Raw genomic sequence first — 17,458 nt, 5'->3', positions numbered from 1 at the left:
GTAAAGAAACAGAACCAAAAGCGAGAATAAAGAATACACGTAAAGGAACAAAGAACATGAGGCTCAAAAAAACGGGGAAAGAGCGCGCAGTTCCGGTTCCGCTCGATTCCCTCTACAATCAACTAGCGTCGCGCCTAACTTATATTCAAATCGTGCCGCGGTGCGATACTCGAAATTAACATAAATTCCCCTCTTCATTCATCTCCATTCACGGGTGTCGCTTTTCTTTTTCCAAGAGACCCTCTCGGCCAGTCTTGATACGCGATACTGCGCGAGTAGAGACGAGAGAAGCAAACGAAAGAGCGAAAGACGAGCGGAGAGTGCGAATGGGACAGCCCTATCAACGAAACTATGCAACGGAGAAAGTGAGAGAAACCGTGCGTTCAATACGCATGCGAGGTAAAGCATGTGCGCGGGCGCGTACAACGCAGGCTCTTTTCGATCGACGTAGTACCACGACTGTGGCAACGACGTCGCGGAGCAGGAGGACGACGTAGACGACGGCAGCAACGGCGACGATCCACGACGTCGACGTCGGCAGCTGGCTTCGCTGCCGTGGTGGTGGCACTAGTATCATAGCGAGCTGGCTGGTTCTATGGTAGGGGTAGCGCGCAGAAGTGGGGCGCGAGTGGCGGTGGAAGGGGAAGCTGGAGTAGTGGTGGCAGGCAGAGCGACAGTGGCGACGCTAACGTCGGCCGTGGCAGCTTAGCGTAGCGGTGTGCACCGCACGGCTCGGTGTTGCTGATACAGTGTGGAACAGCGAAATCTCGCCAAGTGCGAGTGGCGCGCATTACATCGTTCCCGGTCGACAGTCAAAATCATATTTATCGAACGTGAATTTTCATCGGGAACGTGACGTGTACATCTACATATAACGTAAACGGAATAATTCGCGCGGAAAAGTTGGGAAGTCGGAAGTTAATTAATGTTAAAGAAGTTATAAAGTAGTGTGATATGAAATCGGGAGAAAGACCGGGAGAGAAACGTGTCGAACAATCGCGTGCGATCGTTGCACCGTGAGTGATGTTATTATCGTTTCGACAATGATCACGCGTGTTCTAACCACTTGCGTGGCTTCCTAACCCGTCACGAAACCTCTACGTAGTTGCATCTGACGGAGTTTAAAGTGATTTTTCTAGTGTGCTTCTTTCCTATTCTGCGTCGCGTTTTCGTGTTCGATTGCGATCTATCGTTAGTGTTGATTAATTTCGATCGTCGTGTCGGTTAATTGTTACTCCATGTTACACTGAAGAAGATGTGGGAACAGTGTGTGAAAGACACGCAGGACGAGGATACAGGAAGACAGTCTCCGTGAAGGCGAGTCAAGGCAGAGATCCTTCGATCTCGATTAATTCGAAGAAACATACGGTGTCGGTGGAATTGGTGGATGATGATGCTTGACAATCGGTTGCTATGATCGAGCCGCGGAGAGTTCACGTGGAACGATCATGATTTACCTTAGGCTGCACGTCGGGAGGAGTCTACGGTGCAACACGAACGCAAGACACTGGAACGTGTTCATCGTGCCACTCTTCCCACTCTGGATTATCGGCGCCTTTTGCGTGAAGGACAGTGAGTACAATACATAAATAGCTCGATATTGAATGTTATGTTTGGTTCGTGAATTGCGACGCATTCCCGGGACAAGTCGATGTTTACTAATCGCTCTCGGAATACGAAAGTCGTATTTGTATACGTGACCTACTCAAAAGTTATATTGATCAACTTTGTAAACAGAAAGTATGAAAAAGCGATGATCGTTACAAACACTGTTTTTTTTCTTTTTTTTTTTAAGTTTACCTTACGATTTATGTTATCCTGATGTGACGAATAAATCTTATGGGAGTACGTCGTTTGTTTTTGAAAATTGGATATGAATTATCTACTTATTTAAGGAAATTAGGAAATTAATAAGAAGTGCGGAGTGTTGATCAGTTTGGCTTCTGAGTGGCTGATGTTCGTTTATCCTTGAATTTCAAATGTACCATGTACTTACCTACGTTTAAGCAGATGTCCTTTTATAAGGGAACATTCCATTATGTCACTTACCAAATATCTGAATAAATGATAGAACTTTAAAAGGAAATATGAGAAGGAAAATTTCGCATAATGAATAACAAATATACGCCTTACGCAGGTTGTGTGAAAAGTATATCGATATGCAATTTATAGATGCCACTTTTATATTAAGATAGGAAGAAGATACATTGAACGTCCTTCACAAACGTGAAAACAAATTTCCGCGTTTTTCAGCGGAATGATTGATTCGAACTATTTCGTGAATATCGTAACTTCACAAAATATCAAAGCCATTTTTACCGACGTTCTGTGTATTCGAACAACTCAGAACGCGTGCTGTATCGCTAGAGGCATAAATACTCATGTTTCATACCCGCATTGCCTTCTGTCTCGAACGTAATGGTCTATGTCCTTAATGCTATAGGTTATCTTCCTTCTCCGCTCGAGTAACTTCTCGATACAAGTACTTCGAGATCCACCATACTCTCTACCTCACGCGAAGCGTCCAATAGTTCGATCATTAAACTCTTAGCGCAATAAAACCAAAAAGCCATCATTAAATACATTGGATTAAATACATTAAATTAAATACATTAATTAAATTAATGGAATTAAATATGTACAGCGATGAAGGGAAGGTATATTGGCACAGACCAGATTTTTATGTAAATCCTATATAAATTTACGATACTTTATCTAATTTACTTGTAAAATATCGCTTTTCAGTTTGAAGCTTAAATATAACATAAAAATTCATCATCGTTAAGCAGCTTCACGATGAAGCTAAATAATACGAGATATAGAATGGATTGTTCTTAGCAACATATAAAATTTCGATTATTTCAAATTTGATGCGGGAGTCTATTCTAGAACAAGTTTATAAGTTAATAATAATAACGCGTATAATAATCGTTAACAATAATAGTAATGCGTTAAGATACAGGACTTCACCTATAGATTGATAAAGAAAAGATGTAGGATATACGACTATATATAAGATATATTTTTAATTTAGAGAAATTCCACCTGTTCATAACAATTATTCGGAATGACGCGTATTCGTTTCAGAAACCGAGATCTATGTCATAACCATTTACTTTTAACGCTCAAAAATGATGTTCTTGAGGAGAATTAAATAAAGATCGCGTCTTTTTGCAAACTTACACAGTGTTTTACAAAAAAGAAGCTAGTCTGTGTCCATACTGTTTTCCATTAATGTATATTTGTAAGATTCGAATATTTTGACATAAACAAATCAAAGAGGAAGCAGCGTTCTTTTCCAAAAGATTGTCGTTCCAAAAGAAAGCATTATTTCCTGTCGAGAGATAGAGGTTGTATCTGCGGGAAATCTTCCAAGGGATGAATTCGATTGTTGCTTCTTACTTGATATTCCAGCAGCATCGTCCGATAATCTCGTCGTTGTCGCATCGGACTTCATTTGGTAGGTGAGACGCCAGGGTAACGTCGTTATTTGAAATTGCTCGTCGAAAGAAAAGACCATTCTCTGCAGCTCCGATTTTGCATAGAGTGGGTTCACCCTAGAGGTAATGGGATCGCGACAACCCAATTCCCTACAAAATTTCGACGTTCGTTCGATACGTGAAACTTCTCGAGCTTTGATACACGAGCCCGGGTGATAAAATGTCAAGAAAATTGTCAAGTAGACTTCAGGCTCGCATTAACTCATCTATAAGATGCTTGGAGTCGACTATCATGGTACAGTAATATACTTTCACTGTATAATCCGATCGCATATAACTGGTCCGTTTCGTTAACCTTTCGTTTTTCTAGCACGACAAAGCAATTAACGAGTTGCTCGTCAAAATTCAACAGCAACTAAATGGAACGGTCCATTGAATGTTCATTGCAGGTTCAGATATATACTAGAACCGTAACGCTATCCGTCACAGTGCTTTTTTGTTGTTTCAGGACTTGATCTTTATTATATATTAAATAATAAATGATAGACTATATAAGATATAAAAGATAATAGAACTTCGTTTTATATGCACTTGTCGGGAAATAAATAGTTCACACGTACGTATAATTAGAGTTCGTATAAGTAGAGTCAATTGATATTTTCCAATACCTATGGATTTTTTGTTCATATAGTAGGAATTTACGTTTACAGTTAGGTAACTGGATTGTAGATGGACCAGTAGAATTTCATTTAATCCGTTAACAACCAAAATTTCGGTCGGAATAAATGGGATTCATATAAACGAAGTTCCGTTCTATTGTTATATAAAACAAAGCTGCAGTGAATAAAGTAACAGTAATATTTTAGCTGCACAACTCTTAATCTCGGTGGTTTAAAGTTTAAAACATTCGATTTGTCTGTTAACTGCATCGCTGACCTTTGGCTATTACCTGAATTTTCATTGATTCATGCACTTCTCACAGCTGTACATGTGCTCTCGCATATACACACATTTACCTTTCCTATTTCCTTTTCCTCTTTCTTTTTTAAATTCGCCCCCTGATTTTTTAATAATCGCAGACCTCAAAAAGTTTTTATGTATATTCTTCGCTTAAATTATTCCCCCGGAGAGTTCAACAACCTATCTAGTCCAAGGTAAACAAGTTTCCCTGAACGTCGCTTCAAAAGAAGTAGCCAGATTCACTTTGACCCGACCCGTCCGTTCAGGGTTAATTAAGATCCCGCGAATCGATCAGTGTTTTCCACTTTAATCGGCGTCGAACGATCCAGCGGAAGTTCTGCCGCGCGTTACATATTCATCGTAACGCCAGTGGTGGACGCAGTTGGACGCGCGTCCGCTCAAAGACAACTTCCCGCTTTGACTCGGTTCACAGCGTCGTATTAAGCCGTGCATCGGTTCTGGCTGACTTCTAACCCGAAACAAGACGAACGTCGCACGATTGCCTTCGTCTTAGTTTGGTATTCAGCTTGTTTCTTGACGTCGACGATATATAAGCTATATACATGTATAGAAAGTTTCCAAACTCTGACTTGGATTGAACAGAGAGTAATAAAGGATGCTGAAAAGAACATGTTTCTTATTTAATGTACGTATGGTTTTATCCTTTTTAATAAAGTTTAGAAGATGCTGGTTTGGTACGCCTATAGATATGCAACCCGTTTGCAACGACGTTTGCAACGTCTATGTGGAACTTTTCTTAAGTTTTGAATAGAAAATTGATAGGATCGAGATACAAAACGAAGCAACATAGTGCTGAGTATTACCGAATTCAGAGATTACGTTACGGTGATTTTACGTTTTGATGGTTTCGAGATATTCTGATATCATCAAGAAAATGGTGCGTGTTGAAGGATTGTTCTTAGGTAGGCGTTTGTCAATTCACATTAGTAAATTCTATTAAAATGAAATTGTGATTATAAAAAGTAAATCCAAAAAGAGAGGCTCTTATAGTGGTAAATTCTAATGCAAAAAATAGTGTTTGTAATATCATCACTTTTATTTATCTCTCAATTTATAGGGCTGATGTGGCTTCTCAACAGCTCATATCTTATTGGTCAGAAAATGTTGCTTTTTCGCTTTTCTCTTTGTTATGTTATATTTCATTTAATCCACAATATCTAAACACCCTATACTAAACAAACTCTGATTTATCCACGGAAACACGAATTCGATCCTGTCATCGCAATTTGTTTCGTTCATGTAGACCAACAGAGGGTCTCCAAAAGGAACGAACAATTTGCTAGTCTTGGAAATCGCAAGAGCTCTGGGACGCGTTTCTCGCGAAGATTTAACGCTCCGCGGAGCCGGTGCAAAAAATAGAGACGCGTGGAAATTGCCAGGTCGCAAAACTTCGCGGACGTCGTATACGTACGAATTGCGTTTCCCTTGTCGCGCGATGAAGTTATAGAAGTTGGATGCAACTAAGTCTGTCGGGGAAAGTTTTTCCAGAGCCAAGCTCGTCGTATGTTTTGGAGGCTCGCGTCGGAAATATATGTCGGGTCGATTCGTCGCCTGAGTTTCGACGCCGGACGGAACCGCTAGCGGTCCTCGATATCTTCCCTCGGTGGGGATATTACTTTTTAAGGTTTCGAGATTACGCGGCTATTTATTACGCGTTCCGCGATAGAACACGCCATTTACGAGACAGCCATACACAGCCATAAACAGCGGAGATTAAGCACAAGGCAAAGCTTCTAGACGCAGGTCGAGTCAAGTATTACTATGTTCTCTGTTGAAAGTAATGGTTATACTTAGCGTGTATCGCCAATATTCGCCGTGATATCTCAAGGATGATCATTTTAGCTTGTTGAAGGAATAATATGGATGTAGTGCATTAGCGAACACTATATAGTCGGATATAGTATTATATCTACATCGTGAAATTTCCTAACGCATCGTGTTAAAATGGAGAGATAATGGAAAGAAAAAAGAATGAGAAAGCAAAGAAAAGGGAAACAGTTCAGTTGGATAGTGGATTCGTTGATAGGGCTTCCCAATAAGCTCGAGCCTTAGGCGAAAGGATAGTAGAGGTTGGCTCGCAGGATGCACTTGTGTGAACGGCATGATTAAAGAGGATTTTCTAGGATATTATGTCCGTGTAAATTCTTGGCGAGAATCTCTTAATTAAACATTATGGTTCATTTGTCCAAATGTGAGAGATTCGTATTTGAGAAATATCAAATTCGTTGGTGATTTATGACAAAGCTTTCAAAATTTTCTTTGAAAGAATTTGAGGAACGTGTCTTTCTCAATCTATAGTCTACATTATTTTAAAAATTAGTACGGTAATTATTATAAGTTGAATATAACGCAGTAAATATGTTAGTATATAACCTTTATTAGTCGAATTGTTACATTTTATCATTAATTAGTGTTGTCAATGTCAGTATATCCATTTTGTAAATTAAACTGCGTCATAAATATGTACGTAAATTGTAGTCTTCACAATATATCTATAGTTCGAGGTATTTGCGATGTAATTTGGACTCTATACGAAGAGCTGTCTATACTATAAAACGCCTTAAGAAGTGCCATATCATACCTAATTACCTATCAACCCGCTTCTCATGTTTTCTTATGATCAGCTCGTTGAGCTCGACACGAGGCTCATTTTCTCCGAAGCCTGTTGAACCTCCGCCCTATTCTTCTACTTAAAATTTCACCAGTTTCAATCGCTTTCGTGTGATATTTCCCACACAATGGTTATTTATTTAGGGCCGCGGTTTCACCAGGCAGCTCAAAGTTCGGAGGACAGCTTCTGTCGACTCTATCATAAGTCAAAAAGTTGTGACATCGTTTACGCGTTCATCATCCTACATCTCGCAACTCATCACGTGGACAGATCGCGCGTCACTTCGTTGCACTCCTCTTCACGCTCATGTTTCATCCCCACGGCAAACAGATACCAATCTGTCCTCGGAATTTTGAGCCGAGCTTACCTCGAGCAAAGCGTTCTTCTGCTAATCGTGCTGCAAATTTACCAGTTAAAGCAGATTGCTCTATTCGCTGTTTGCTTTAGGATTTTGGTGCTTGAAATATAGAATTTTGATCGGTGGCGAACTCTCCATTGATCGGGCAGGCCTAAAATAGCGAATATTTTTATGATATTTAAGTTTCGCGAAATCTTAGACTGAATTTCTAACATATATTGTAGCATCTTATTCTAGTTACCTAATTAGTTATTCTAATTACCTACGGAACAATATAATAAACTAAATATATGATATACAATAAAACAATTTAGAGTGTGAAACTTTTTTATGTTCGTACATAAAGTCTGAAAGAATGAATATATTGATCGAAGAATAAGTTACTTCCTTTGTGGAGTTGATTTAACCCTTCACTAAAAATGTCAATATCTTCGCTACTAGGATCACAATCTCATGAATTATCTGATAATTTTAGTCGTACTAAATCACTGTCTTACTATAACTAATATAACTATTTTGTTCAGTGAAGTATATATTTATTTGATAAGTGGCTTTATAAGTGAAGATGCTCAAATGTTGAATTTTTCGAAATTCTCTGTTAGATTATAATAGTTACATAAAAATTCGGATTTCTTTTAGAGACGAGTGGTCTATCATTGAGAATCGAAATTGAAAGAGAAGTTTAAAGGACAGATTGGTCAATTGTGGGAATGATCGATACAAGGAATACATTGGGCAATTGTAGAAATAAGAGACAAGATAGAATAAGGGAATAAGATACAAAAAATATTTCGAAAATTTTAACATCGACATTGATCTCCCGAAATCAGTAATCATTGTATGGATAAATCGTTTATCAAATATATTACTATCAAATTACTCTAGTAGTAATTCTCGTTTTATTTATTCCGTTGCCTACCAATCCTTCACCATAGACGACGTATTGCAGCCGGGTAACAGAAACTTCCAAGCAACGTGAAACGTTCCATAAAATATAAAACGTCTGTCCCCGTTTCTCTCGCGTTTCTCCAAAGAAACGACGGGAAACGTAGCCAGTCAGCGATTACCCGGATATTCTGTCGCGAAAAGCAACTTACCGGTGACGTGTTTAGCCAGAGTCGTGCACGACAACGAATCGTCGTTTCGTCCCCATAACGTGGATATCTTCAACATGTAGAAACGTTCACAGTCATCTTATTATCGCATTATTAGAGTAACACGAATTCCAATTGCGGCCTTTACGCGCGTGTTTCACCGTAGGATACGTCCGCGATATTATTCGGACAATTCGCGCACGATGTAGATGTTCATCGTTTTGGAAATTCCTTTGCGTGCTCTTCTGATAACCGAATTATGGATGTTCACCGAATCTCGTTACACAAGGCCATTGAAATCGCTGGAGAGATCTCCGCGCTCGTTACCAAATATCTCACGTAATATCGCGCGTGTAGAACGATTGATTTTCGTGATTCGCGCTGCCCTCGTTCCATCTATCTTCTCGCTTCCTTTCCCCGTTTATATCGGCCGAGAGTAATTAGGACAATTTTTATAAGCTACGATATATGGAAAATCATTGGAGAAATATTCCGTCCTTCTTGTTTAAGCGTCCTATTTAACATTTTGGAATATTCGAGGAAAATTATCATTGAAACGAAAGGCTGGAGAAGATAATTAATGTTATGAACAATAGGGTTTCTATTAAAGGAATATCGAATAACGTACGCGTTCTAGAGTTAAGGAGATATACAGATAGATAGAATTATGACATTTTGTATAATGCTGAACTGAGTTAAGATTCCTATATTTTGACACTATTTGACCTTTATCCTCTTCAAACATAAATTCTCGCACGAAAATGAAGATCCTTTTTACACGTCAACTCAAGCCCACCCCATAAGTAGCATGCTATAAACATTTTATTAACTTCTACACCTAATATGTGCGAGGAATTCAACACTTTAGATTCAGCAAGAAGTAACCAATTACTCTTTTTACGAGAAGAACTTTTGTGAACCGTTTAAAAGCCGTTTAAAAAGTATCAGAGGTTCGATAGTGACCCGAAGTCGCGTGACTCGTCACGTGTGTAAAAGTTGCAGGTCAATTAATCGACGTCGGGGCTCGCTCACGCTCGATGAAAAAGCTGTAAAGCGAAAACATCGGTTTCCCGGGTCGCGCGTCGCCTGAAAGGAGTTCAATTGCTCACGTTCGAGCGCGTGAGATTGCACCGGCGCGTAATTATTCAAATTGACCGGCCGCCGTCATTGTTATCGATTCACGCTGGCAAAAAGCGAAGAATTATCTCGACCTTTCACAAAGTTCAACCAGAATGTTATGTGCGTGCGAACGAAACCATAATCGTCCTTGTAAATCCGCGCACATTAATTATTTGATTTAATTGTAAGGATAATTAACGCGAAAGAATTTTTCTTTTCTGCTTCTGTTCCCATGGAGTTTGGTAATTGGAAATGTTTATAGCTGAAAATTACAGAGAAGTAAAGCAGCGATTGTTGGCCACGTTTGTGATTTAATAGCAGCAATTGCTCGATCATGGGATTACACGAGACTTTATCGCCATGCCGACATCCAGTTTGTATTTTAGCTCGTTCGAACAAATGACCATTATTAATTCTATAAAATGTTGATCGAGCTTTTTATGTCTTCGTGTTTCTTTCTCGAATATCTATAGGCTTTTTATAAGTCGATAAAGGATTTTAGTTAGTTTAATCGATCGATCAATATTCGTTTAATTGTTTTCTTTAATCATTCCGATGTTCCATTTTCTGTATTCTTTTCAATATGATTGTAAATACACGTATCTCAGTTTCTCATAAGAAAATATTCTCTACTAAATAGCATAATATTAAATTTTTATGCACATAACAATATGATCCTGATCTGAGTTCTACGATTGTAAGAGATAAAATCTATCTTCAGTATATCCTACTATAATATAGTAGCATAAATTTTACAGCTTATATATCTGCATACATAACGCGATTATTAACATTCATTTCCTACAGGCAGCTAAAAGCGTTTTTATGTAAAGTATCTTTCAGTCAAATTTTTATTCTATCTGATACCAGAAATTATTTCCAAATAATTCATCCTACATTTTTCCTCACTTTACTACGTTCTCGAAGGATAAATGACATACCAAACGAACTCTATATCCCTTTGAACTGACGTACCTGAAACTAATAGCTGACGATAGGATTTATCCTGTTTATCAATCCTCTTTTCACAGACCCACACGAGTTAGAGTCGCTAAACATTCTAGTAGAAGTACGTCTTTTCAACACGAATGCCAACTTACTAGAGACCAACCAACTTAGAAAGGTCCCTTCACCAAAGTTTGGCAGTTTCTCCTCTGAATTTCCGTGGGGACTCACAGATTGAACGAATCTCGCGCCCGGAGTGTAACGTTTCTGAAGTCCTGGAGGCAGCCAACCCCAGACGCAATGTTTCCGCGTGTTACGCGTCGATTCAGCGTATCTGGCGCATAAGTCGCGATCAAAGGAAAGCCCCATTGGCAATTCTCGCGGCTATGATCGCCGTCCTGCCATTGTGTCTCCTCGGGACGTTAATTTGCACCATGACAATGGACACGTGGTTTTTCTTTGTTCGATATTAGGTGAATTTCAAAGGGTAGATAAAAGGATGGAGATAAAGAAAACGACAGGGAAAAAAGGAAATGAAGGACCGGTGAGAAAGAAAGAAGGGGTAGCGAAATTACCGAGATGAGAGCCACATGAGGCGGAGTGGAAGCATAGAAACGAAGGAAAGGGATAAACAAAGAGGAAGGGAAAAGCAGGAGAGACGTAACGAACCATCGTGGTCCTGAAGTACGATCGCTACACCGTATACGGAATGTTCCGTGTTCGCTTTTACGAGGCTCTCTAGCGACGATAACGTGCAGTTTCGGGATCGAAGCTCCCAATGAATTGTCTGACGCTACGCAAACCGTGAAGGTCTATTCGACGTTGATGAAACATAATGGGTATCCTGCGACGACTTTTATTATACACTTGGAACTAGGTGGAGGGAGGCACACCTAATGTATGTGAAAAACGTACAGGTCTCGATAAGACGCGGACAGAAATTTACGAGGCTCTTAAACGCGAGTCGCGAACAAACTTTAGGTTAGAGTTTGATACGAGCACGATGAAGAGTGCGGATAATTGGCCTGAAAATGCGGTGTTGTTCACCGATAAAGCGTAATCTTAGAAAACCTGCGTTTGGATAATAATTGGATCCATTACCCCGTTATTATTTTTATCATGATATGTGAGAATAGCATTAAAAGGAAGGAAAGGTATTTCTAAACGACCATTACCGGATAAATATTATCGGACGAACGAATTGGATTGTAAATACAATTAAAGGACGGACTGGATAGGGTTAATTGAGTGAGAAGGATATTTAGATCGACCTAAGTAATTTCCCTTGTAAGTTGTCAAATTCGGATGGAGACGATTTTAAATGATCTATATTTGAAAACATACTATTTAACTCGTTATTAGCAGTATAATGAATTAACGGCCATAATTCTCTACGAGAGTAGAGTTTCTTCTAGAAAGTAGTAGCTTCTACTCATCAGAAGGGAAGAAATTTGTCCGATTGAAACTAAAGTAAGCGATATTTTCTCATTCTTTCACCATTATATTAACAATTAATAGCAGCCCATAATATACAAGAAATTTGATTATTTCATGCAAAGCTCAAAATTGAATTTCAAAATGGTGAAGCTCAGTTACTATACGGGTGTCTACACCTCGGAAACAAAGTCACTTAGGTTATATGTTTATGTGAATTTGTTTTATTGTTTAGATGTGCCAAAAATCACTCATAAAATATTTTCTACTTATTTGTACTTCTACTTATTGTATAGGAAACACCCTGTACAATTAAAAGTTCGCAATTCGAAAGCGAAGGGAGTGGTTTTATTTCTATACTTGGACGTAAAGTTTGATTTCAATAGAACGGAAATTATGGACCAGGAGTGTTGTAGTGCGGGATTACGCGAAGGGATGTTCCGCGAATTCCTTGCGCAGTTCCGGAAAATCTTCCAGATCATAAGTTTTACGGACGAGCGAGGTTTACACGATCCTCCGAGCGACGTTAATTGCGGAAGATTTTGCAAATGGAGCACTGTGTGAATTACCGTGGTAGATAACGCATTCCTTCTCGGCTAAAATTTCATTCGCCCTTCCTCTGCCGTACCTATCGCCGTTAATTTTGCGTAAAAATAGCCGAAGAGAAAATGTTTAAGCGTGGCAACGTTGATTCAGAGAATATTAATCAGAACGTACGAGCCACCGTTATTGTTTAATATTTATGTCCGACGCGTATTTCACAATTTCGCAGAAATTTAATAAACGCCGTAGGGCAAATGTTACTTCGCTGTAAAATGACGCTAGGACGTTCCACGCAAGGTAATAGGGTGTGGAATATAAAATGCACTGTGAACCTCCGTAAAGTCCATTCACTTATCTCGTCAAATTTCCACGAAATAAAATTGAGTATCTTTTTTCTCTTCCTTCTCTTCGATTCCTCTCTTTCTCCTTTCTTATTTTTTCTTTTTTTTTTTATCTGCAAAAGCACCTTGGCGAATTATGTAAATGTAGCCAGTCAGCGAGAGACGCGACCGATCTGCGGAAATCCTCATTTTTCGTGCGAACGACTCACGAATCCATCCCCCGTCGTCGAATTGCTCACCGGTACGGCGTTTCATCGTTCTAAAATCTGTTCACGAAACGCGGATTGTATTTTATCTCTCCTCTCACGAGTACTTTTGATACTTCAAACTTTTGGTTATTCGAAAAATTATATACACGATTACCAATGTAATCGTGTATATAATTTCAACGAATTTTAGAGAAACTATCGGGATAAATTTTATGCTCTTCTATATTTTATTAAACTCGATGAGCGTTCCGATCTGCGTAGAATTTTTGTGGTTTGAACGAGAAATGGTTTCGCAGGACGTTAAGGACACTCCGAATTCTATTACTTTTCTTTGTTAAGAGGATCTTGCAACGGTTTGAATAGATGGTAACCAGATGGTGTTAATTCTAAGTCCAGGGGATATGGTAGATATTCTATAATTTTTCGATTAAAAATAGTGTTAATAATAATAGTGTTATGTTCATGAAAGACAACGAAATTAATCAGAAAAATTCTACACCTATTGGAAAGCTTGTTTTGAGAAAGTAATAGAGATTTCATAAAATTACGTTATTCATTAAACTATAAGGAAAGTTTCTGTTAAAAATAAAAAGCTTTCGTCCAACCTAATAGATTATAAAATACACAAGAAATTGAAATTTTCGCGAAGAGCGTTTAAAGAAAATTTCAGCACGGTATGCGTACGATGCGTATCACTAATTACTCACACCACTTTTGGCTGCACTCCATGCAATTTACCGAGGGGACTAGGCCAAAGTGAATGTTAAGAGCGCTTCCATACCACAGAGACACCGCGCGACGAAACTTAACCAAAAACATATACAGAACACAATTCGTCGGTGTATAAAGCTCGTAGTTAGATGTCACGGTGGGTACCTTAATGCGTCGAACAGTAAACGTACTTCCTCCTCTCTATTTGTTTAGAAATATACGATTGTGATACAAGCGAACTCCATTGCTTTTGCATGCTGAAAACACATGGTGGTGTTAAGCCGTAAAATCGATATGCTCACCAAGTCATAATATGAATTGATCCTTCAAGCTTGTCAAGTACATTAGAACTTTCTATTTACGGATCAATAGTTTACTTGTTGTACGATGTCCTCGGTTTCATAGTTACTTACATAGTTTGTTTCTTTTCCTGATCAATTATGAGAGTTCTATACAATGTTGGATATATTAAAACGAAAATCTACTGTGTCGTAAGCAGATTCACGTAAGCTTCGTGCGGTAGACATCAGTGAACCACGAGTGACGAGTTGAATTGTGAAATTATTTGAATAAATCAATTTTCGTGAGTTAGCCGAGATTATGAAAAATTTGCAATTCGATACTAATTCGTCTCGCATAACAGCGACTGTTGGCTAACCTATTCGCAAAGCAATAGTTGCGCACTGCCTGGGCTTAAACACTGGACACAATGAGACAATGTTACGAGTCTAAACATTTAGTCTGTCAAATGTAGCTGCAGCTATGTAGGTGCAGTTCAACAAAAACTATTACAGTCAATGTATCCAATATAGCCAATAGAAATAAAAAATAATTTTGCTACCAATTCTCGTTGGTTCGTTATTCTCTTTCAAGAAGAATGATTGTAATATAATATATGTAGCCATTTTGCATCTACAGCATCAACGTTTGCATTCAACGTTGTACTTTCAGAATACAAAAATCTAAACAATAAATCTGACTTAAAATTCAAATAAAAGAAAAATTACTTCTCATTATAACATTATAAAAAACCCGAATTCAGAATTACACATAACAATTGTTAGTGAAGTGTCGTGACGATATTTCAACTATAAAAACTGCCAGTAAGCTTTTGACATACGGATACGTCATTCGTTATGAATGGATTAAAACGTCATTAGCTAGCGCGAAAATTTATTTACGTACAAGACCTCGCGTTGGATCATTGATCTATCATAGATGAAAGATCGGTGAAATTGTACGCTCGATCGAAGTTCCACGAGGCTATCGGTCGAGCATATTTGATGCAGGAGAACGCTCAGGGAGAATCTCAACGGGAACGCTCGCGCGCGGTTAGGAGCGATCTGGCGAAGCGGTTATGTTCGCGTAATGCCGTTTCCTGCAGGCTGAATACTTAAGCGTTCGCAGTCGGTCGGCAATTTTCATAAAACTCCGTTTTTTACTTCGGGGATCGAGGGTACGTAAGTAGTGTAGGAGGGACTAGCTAAAAGCCGCTGGTACCGTTAACCGACTCCGGATGTAAAAGCATCCGGTATAAATTATTAGCGAGGCAACATTATTACTATTCCTAATTTAACACTGCCTAGCCGGCCTGGCCGAGCTCCAATCTCATGGCTTGCAGAAATTAGCGTCCATTTCTCTCGTAAGGGGGGTAAATCCCAGCTTCGATCTCACTAAGGGATTCTCGATAATTGTATACGCTATACATAGAGGAGTTTTCTCCTCTTCGCTTCGTTATTGTTTCTAGTTTTTCTTTTCCGAACTTCTGTAGAGGCGTGTTATACGTTGAGATAATATAGCGTGATGGTAGATTGAATTGTTGAGAAACGACGTTGGTTGATGTCTCGGATTTCGACTGGATTCGTTTAGATTAATTAGGTTAATTGGTCTAGGTAAGATTGGTCAGTTATTTAAGTAGCTAGATTTCACATTGTATTAATACTGCGTCTACCAGTTTCTTTAACATGTATCTAAATATATTGTGCATAATTAACTAGAATCGAAGTAATATGAAGAAAATGAATAAATATATGGATCATATTTCCATGTAATTACAAGGAAACGTTAATAATATTAACGACATTTGCATGTTCTTAATACTTAATTATAAGAAGAACAAATTTGGTGCCAGTCATTTTGAATGGTTTTGGTAATTCTAGTGTTAACACACTCTAGTGATGTGGTAGATTGAATTATTGAGAAACATCGTTGATTGGATATCAAAGAGCTAAAGGTTTCGACTGGACTCGTTTAGATTAATTACGTTAATTGGTCAAGTTTAAATTAGTCTACTATTCAAGTAGCTTGATTTCAAATTACGTTATGGTATTATAGCAAGCTGATAGGTTGAGCTACTGAGAAGCAGCATTGATGGATGTCTCTGGGTTGAAAGTTCATTCAAGCTTCGTTTAGATTGGTTAAGTCAATCGAACACGTTTAGATCGGTCAATTATTCAAGCAGTTTGATTTCAAGTTTCTTTTCGTGTAAGTCAAGTTACTTAATATGATCACCATTCACGATCGAATGGAAAGCAACAGGATAACTCGGTTTTCACGGCAAGGAGTCAAAAAGCGAATCTCGAGAAAATACTATTTTACTTAGACTCTTAACGTTGCTTAAAAGCTGGTCGAACCAAAAAATGAAGTTACACTCGCTCCAGAACTGCTTCACATAAACGAATTGATAATTCAGAATGAGATTTTTGGTAGCAAATTTCCTCCCTTCCTCGGTTATCATTCTTTATCATGTTGCGCTTCTATATATCATTTGGAATATGGCGGAACGTCAAAGAAGTTTCCAACCACTAGTTTCCCCACTTGAAAATATCTTCCTCCGCTCGTATATACATTTCCTCGTCCTTATCCATTATTCCCGTACTCTAGTTACATGACGACGACTACTTTCAACACGTAACGCGTGTGTACACGAGGCGCCCTATATCATCGCTCGGTGGAATGCTCGACGACAAGCCGCCCGCTTCTCGCCTCGACGTGGAGGATCTTCCTCGTTTAATGCACCTTCCGCTGACAACGGTGTCGTACTTCGCGAAACCCTCTATCGGGTATTGTGTTTTGCCGTTACGGAAACCGCAGAAGCTATTCTTCCAGCCAGTCTTCGAAGTCACTCGACCTATATATGCACACCTACACTAACGTTCAAAAGTATCCAGGCACTCGCTCACTTTTGACAAGGCGTATCTTAATTACAAAATGTCGGAGGGATCAGATTACAGCAATTTTAATTCTTTAATTCATTTTAACCATTAATCCTGATTAAACGAATGTTTGATAATCAATATGCAATAATGAAATTGACGTTTGTTGTTGTTTTATAGAGTTTTATAGAGTTATTTTGCTACTTGCCGAACTATTTATCCGTGGATTTCTTAATCTTTTAATTATACGACAGACTAAGAGGAGTTGTAGAAATCGATAGAAGAGTATTTAAATAACAAGTCAATTGTTGTAATGCATATAGTAAATAATTAAATGCGCCATTGTTATGTTTTCTAATATGTATGCAATTAGACTTGTAGTATATGTAATTCGTACACTTTGGCAAAATTTGCTTACTGTTATTACAAATCGACCAAAACGTTCAAATACTTATGAGAGGTAGTATACGTTCGTGATTCTTCGCCATGAATTGAACGATGCTGGCCCATGAAATCG

At 38.6% G+C, this 17,458-nt stretch overlaps 1 protein-coding gene across 1 annotated transcript in view; it reads left to right on the top strand.

Moving 5' to 3' along the window:
- The first annotated feature begins 508 nt into the window (after positions 1–508).
- Positions 509–17,458, top strand: part of LOC126871900 (neural cell adhesion molecule 1) — a 297,362-nt gene continuing 280,412 nt past the window's right edge. The window contains exon 1 of the mRNA XM_050631230.1: positions 509–1,572. Within this exon, the coding sequence (XP_050487187.1) occupies positions 1,449–1,572 (124 nt within the window). The 5' untranslated portion in view covers positions 509–1,448. The remainder of the gene's footprint in view (positions 1,573–17,458) is intronic.

The sequence above is a fragment of the Bombus huntii genome, chromosome 12, assembly GCF_024542735.1.
Source record: "Bombus huntii isolate Logan2020A chromosome 12, iyBomHunt1.1, whole genome shotgun sequence".
NCBI lineage: Eukaryota > Metazoa > Arthropoda > Insecta > Hymenoptera > Apidae > Bombus > Bombus huntii.
Note: the sequence above shows the minus strand (reverse complement) of the source record. Positions and strands in the feature narration are given on the sequence as shown.